Source organism: Pleuronectes platessa, chromosome 20, assembly GCF_947347685.1.
Source record: "Pleuronectes platessa chromosome 20, fPlePla1.1, whole genome shotgun sequence".
Taxonomy (NCBI): domain Eukaryota; kingdom Metazoa; phylum Chordata; class Actinopteri; order Pleuronectiformes; family Pleuronectidae; genus Pleuronectes; species Pleuronectes platessa.
In genome coordinates this window covers 15,408,306-15,414,675 of record NC_070645.1, presented here as the reverse complement: position 1 = coordinate 15,414,675, position 6,370 = coordinate 15,408,306, and the positions used below count along the sequence as shown (strand labels likewise).

At 41.3% G+C, this 6,370-nt stretch overlaps 1 protein-coding gene across 1 annotated transcript; it reads right to left on the bottom strand.

Moving 5' to 3' along the window:
• Positions 1–84: 84 nt before the first annotated feature.
• mnx1 (motor neuron and pancreas homeobox 1) lies at positions 85–2,334 on the bottom strand. The gene is made up of 3 exons (XM_053412846.1): positions 1,842–2,334; positions 1,012–1,172; positions 85–372 (listed from the first exon to the last, which is right to left on the bottom strand). The coding sequence occupies exons 1-3, from the start codon at positions 2,332–2,334 to the stop codon at positions 85–87; spliced, it is 942 nt and encodes a 313-aa protein (XP_053268821.1).
• Between the last annotated feature and the right edge of the window lie 4,036 nt (positions 2,335–6,370).

Genomic DNA, 6,370 nt, shown 5'->3' with positions numbered 1-6,370 from the left:
CATGCAACTGCATTTTAAAGCGAGAATCCCCCACAGTCTTTATAAAAGGAGAATCTTCATCCCTTATTCTTTTTTTCTCCAGCTTCAGGGCTGTGGACTGATGTCACTGGCGCGATTCCTCTCGTCGTCCGAGGAGCAGTCGGACGAGTTGTACATGAAACTCTCGCCCTCGTCGTCGTCACTGTCCCGGAAGTCTTTTATTCTGCCGTTTTTTGAGTCTGTCTTGCTGCGATAATCCGACTTTTCGAGTCCGTCAGATTTCTCCTGGCCGCTCTTGCTGCCCTTTTGCTTCTCGGCATCCTGCGCGGCCTGCTCTTTGGCCTTCTTGCTTCTTTTCCATTTCATTCGTCTATTCTGGAACCAGATTTTGACCTGAAGAATGAGGAGAAACAATTTTAGTTTATTCGATTTAGACATATTCGCACTAGAAGAATATGTCTGGTGGCCACTGCGACAGAAGCTTTCCCTTTATTGCACATTATTGTATCCCCCTGTCTAATTTCTATACCCGTTAGCTATCTAGTGTGCACTTCCAGGTTAAGACATAAATGTATCATTAAAATACTTCAGAAATAACACAAAAAGAAACAAATATATCTGTGCGTAATTATGCGTAAAGTTTGCGTAAAGGTCACCATTCCACCTGACATTGACCTCTCGGGTGTTACAATTATCTTACATCGAAATCAGGACTTAAATGTTATCTAATCTTGAAATCATTTTTTTTTACAAATAATTTGTATCACGTTAAATATGAAATAGATGCGATGGCTGAACTGTAATTTAGAAACAAGTGGAGAGATGGGGCTGGGATTTTTCAGAAACAAGACACTAAATAGGCATTTCACTTTCATTTCTCAATTCTATTTTAGATACATTTATGTTTCATGTGTTGTTTTAATATCAAAACTCATAAAAAACTTGCTGGCCATTTTTTTGAGGCCATGGGAAAGGTGTTAATACAAACAATTTCATCTTAATATTAAAGCTCTGTGTGCAGACGTGGTTTACCTGTGTTTCTGTCAGCATGAGGGACGTTGCCACCTCAAAACGCTTCGGTCTGGACAGGTACTTGTTCAGTTTGAACTGATGCTCCAGCTCAAGCAGCTGCTGACTTGTGAAGGCAGTTCTGGGTCTTCTGCACTTCCCGAGCAAGTTGGACTGCGCCTGAGCTGCAGGAGGAAAACAACATCAATGTCATATTTGCATTCAGTTTCTCAGCAGTAATCTGGGTCTAATAACGGTTCTAACAAGAAGATGCCAGCTCTTGGTGGTTATGGTGTAATTTCCCACATCCCTAACCCCCCTGTTCAGGCAGCAAGGTCGTCCACTTATGAATATGTCCATAGAGAAACTATTTGCCATCGCGTTTTGAACAAATCTGTTAAAACGAGCGGAAACAAAAAGGCAGTATCTGGTGAGCAAACAGCATGTGGACTGTGGGTTTCACACCCCTCCGCCACTTTCCCACTGTCCATTATCTGACAATTTTAGTTCCTGTCTGAAAACCCATCACACTGTGACAGCCTGTTCATTCAGACATCTTCATATCTGAGGGAGAGAGTGCACCAAAAACCACTTTAAATTGAAATATAAAATATTAACGCCCATGCAGGCAAGAATGTATATAATCTATAAGAATGCATGACAATCTGTATTCGCTCACACGCTATGTTTGAGCAGCATCACCACGGCCTGCGTTATTTTAGGGTTATTTCTCATTCATATTTAACAGATAAATTGCCACATGGACCATATTTTTTGATAATCCTGGATCTGTTTATGGCTTTTTTCTAGCTGCAGGTAAATTGTCATAACACTGTGTAGAAACAGCTACTCACCATTGAAGTCAGACATTTTGGGCAGCATCATCCCGGCTGTGGAGACCCGGAGCCAGTGGTCCAGCTGGAAGGTGCTGGCTGTCAGTTTGATGGGATCACTGGTGTGGTGGTGATGGGAGCCGTGTGGATAGGAGTAGGACAGGGCAGGATGTTGGCCCGTGAGCGCAGCAGCGGAGTAGGTGTACATGGGATGGCCGTAGAGAGCCTGTGCGGGGATGCCTGCGGTGCTCTGCGGATGTAATCCAAGCATGCTGTGCGGGCTGTTGAGGAAGCCCGGTTTGGGGATCAGCCCGCAGGAGGACATCCTCGGCGGGGACGGCGTCTCGTTGCGCAGAGACTCGATGCTGCTGGTGAGTTCCTGGGACGCCACGCTCCCGGACGACGGGATGGAGGAGGAGGACAGGGAAGTGACCAACGCCAGCGGAGAGGTCTGCACCCTGGGTGTATCGACTGCTAGAAGCGCGTCGATGCGAAAGTTTTTGGACTTCTCCATTTGGGTCCCTTCGGTGCGCGTCCGTGTCGCCTGAGCTGCTGGTGAACGACGGAGGAGTCAGAGCCGCTTTCCCACCTCACAAAAGTTATGATGTGGTCCGGAGTGTGAGGGAGCAGCTCCGTGTCACACTTAATCCTCGTCACATGGAGGCGATTGGTGCACCCGTCTGCAGGGGGCTGGTCCAAGCTGCGTGTGGGACCCAACACCGCCACTCTGCTGTAATCAATGTAAAGCACCGTGCTGCATGCCTGGCGGATTTCATAAGATATTACTGTTATAGGAAAACAACAAGCATCAGAAAGCTTTCATAAAACTACATGTTGTTTTTTCATTATAGACAACAATATGCATTGCATCAGAGGGTCAACCTTTCCAAAGTTAATATCCTAATCATGGGGGAGGAATTAATTAGTTATCATATGAATACAGGTGCTGCACATTTCTGAGGATTGATTGACACTATGCAATTATATACAAAAATAAATACGTCACCAATTTAACCAAGGTCAGGAGAAGGTAGAGCAGCATCATATATTTTGTATTCACACAAACATACCAATAACTTAAAACATAAAAGAACAGTCGATGTATTCATTTTTTTAATCTTTCATTTTCTTTCATCCAAAGAAATTCTAATAATTTTTTATAATCATACAATTATTTTATTCCAAATTTTTTAAATGACCCTTTCTTCCTGACACGGGTCTCTTCACTTATTCATGGTTCATCTCAGGATAGGAGATGATTCAGCAAACGTTTTCTCAAATTTGAAATCATAAAACAGAGAAAACATGATAACAAATATTAAACGACACAACTGGTATTTGTTTCTATAGTATTTCTAACAAATTTTGATAGCAAATCAAATTAATATACAAGCTGCTGCAATTGAAAGACCAATGCGTAAAAACCCGAACATCTTGAGCCGGGGCTCTTTGAGAGGCCAACTGGGAAATTTAAGTAAAAGCCTCCGTCTGTCGCTCCCCAAACCTGGAGGTGACAGACGCTCACTGACTGGTTCTAATGGAGCCGTACAACCAAATCAATCAACTGACACCCGTGTGCTTCTAATATGATGTTATCAGCAAAACAGACTTGTGGTAGATACAGAAAAAAATCTGTAAAATCGTAGAATTGTTTTGTCCCTGTTATAATGAAATATTGTTGGTGTTTTTCATATCGAATGAAGAATATTACAACATTTTTACCCTAGATAAAAAGCCGGTTAGCAGTCAAAATAAGTCAAATTTTGGCACAATCTGCCACCAAAATGTTGGTAATTGAAACCCTTCAAGTGTGATGAGGCGAGAGACGTAATTGGCCCGTGGCTCCTGGTGACTTGGGTCTAATAAGCCACTTAAAGTTAATGGAAGAGGAGGTCAAAATGAGAATTATTGACACCCCGTTGCCCTTAACCTGTCTACCAATAAAGCTGATTAGTTTTTGTCAATTCATCAGCCAGCCGCGCGCCGCGGGACGTTTATTTGCTCGGGGGAAATCAACAAGTCACCGGGTAGTTTTCAAGTAAAGGATCGCCATTTAATTGTGGCCCTTGATGATCATGACCAATTACAGGATGATAACGGGGAGATTGATGTGGGTGCGGGATGTGGCCGCGCATGGACACGTGGACAAAATGGGAAGAGAGAGGAAGACAATTCACTGATGTGGACACCAAACACCCAAACCATGGTCTTTGAGGGGAAATGGCACAATGACCCAAGATGTGAGACTGAGGGGTCTCCGGTGTTGTTGGCACTTTGTCCTCGTGTGCCACTTTCTTTTACGCAAATTTAAATCTGATTATTTTGCTTTTAATCTCAAGGATAACTGAAATGCAACCACTGGAGAGAGTTATTGATCATGACCAATTTCAGAATGATAACGAGGAGATTGATGGGGGTATTGGGCTTGCAAGGAAACGTATGGAAAATAGAACAAGAGAGGGAGACCTACAGACACCCAACATCCAAACCTGTTAGTGATTTGAACTGGCACAATGACGCACGACCAGGGGTCTCAAATCCTTTTGGCACTCTGTCCCATGTGCCACTTTCTTCTAAGGAAATGTATTTTTGATCATTTCGGTTTAAATCATTGGAAAAAATAAAATACATCCAGAAAAGAGAGAAAAGCTGAGAGAGTTATTATGATATTGCGAAGGGCTAAATAACTACCCTCACCCCTGGACACGCAGCAGAACCGGGGGAGTCTTATTTTGTAGTTTTCCCATTGATTAAATGCATTTTATCAGCCATCTTGCATCATAATAATAATTATTATTATAACAGTCGGACTCTTGGTCGCCGTGCGCCCGAGCCGCCCGCCCTGTCCCCACCTCGGGTTTAATTTCATTAAGGGGCCTCACATGAATATTTCTATTAAAGCAGCGGTGAAATATGGAGCCATTTAGTATTGGCCTTCACCGATCAGCAGATTTATCGCTCCTTTTCATCACATCTAGGGGAGAGAAAATTAATAAGGCGCCCAAGATGGAACCGGACCCTAAAACCTCGGTCTCTCCTGAAAGCTGTTAATTTGCTCCGTAATTACTTTCACAATTAACTAAAATACAAATCACAGTGACAAATCGGGAAAGCTTATATATTAATTACGTTCGGCAAACGTGTTCATTATGAAAAGGCAATTCCGAAGGACCTGCACTGTCTCTTTTTAATGCAACAAATACCTTTAGGTGAAAGTGGCACCAGTGGTCGAATTCCATGAAATGTGTGGAAGTGCTTATGGCTCGTGGTCTGATTTGTCTGCCTCATTACTGTCAGATGAAAGCCCCTTAATGTCAATGTCAATATGAGACAATCACCATTTATCCACAGCTACAATAAAGACTGAAAGTGACATCAAACTCTTCGTGGAATCCAATATCATCGTTAATTTGTCTCAGACAGTACATTGTGAATATGGAGAGGAAACGTGCTCACTGTTTTATATAGAGGCCCGATCACATCTTATTGATGAAGCCATTTGCCTGCATGGGCCTGGTGCTCGTGCTTTTAAAGCCTTTATTCGTTCAGCCAATAAAAAAGCCCGACGAAATATGTCATCAGCTTGTTGACGAGATAAAGGCTGCAATAACAATGATGATAGCAACACTAATATTGGTAAGACTAAAAGCGAATTGCATCCACTATAAAACATGCATGCTCCAAATTATGAATTTAAGACAGTGATAATATTATTGCAGCTTAAATTCACCTGCTCTGGAGAAAATACCTTTAGTATATTATAAGAAAATGTTATAAAAAGCTTAAATTAAATTATAATAATGGCAGGTAAATCATAAATATGGTGAAGATACTTGTCTCCAGATTTAAATATTGTATATGTAACATGAACACTATTATATTTGGAGTGGAAGCCTCATTGTTGACTTCCATCATGTTCACATTTTATGGGCTGTATTCTCCTGCAGCTTATTAAAGTGATCGGATGAGGGAGGTTTTTGGTCTTTGCTCATCACAACAAGCATCATTTCACCTCTGATGCTGTGTCAGGTGCTAGTGTTGGAAAGATGGAGGGTCGTGAGGAAAAGCTTTTAATTTTCATTTCTTGCTGACTGTCGGAGAGTCATTGCATCTTTGGGGTAGGTTTGTGTTGGACATGTAAACAATTCCTCTAGAAATTATTCGCTCTATTGTATTGGATTCAATTTTATTAGACATGTGAAATTGCTTGTAGATAAAAACTGACATAATGAAGCACAGTCTTGCAGCTGAGAGAATATCTATTGGTTAATTGCATGATGTCACACAGGTTTTTCATTATTTATTATCTTTATAAATATAATATAAACATCATATTTTCTGATAAAATGTACATGCTTCAAAATCCAGATGAATTAAAATCTGTAAAAATCTGTAAAAAATGCAGAATAGCATAACACCAGTTTGACAAAAAACAGCAATACCCCAACATATCTTAAGTAATTAGCCATTTATAGTCTATTATGAGGAATAGTAATATATATACAGCAATATAATACCAGTAAAAACACAATTGTGGATTTTCTTGCAAG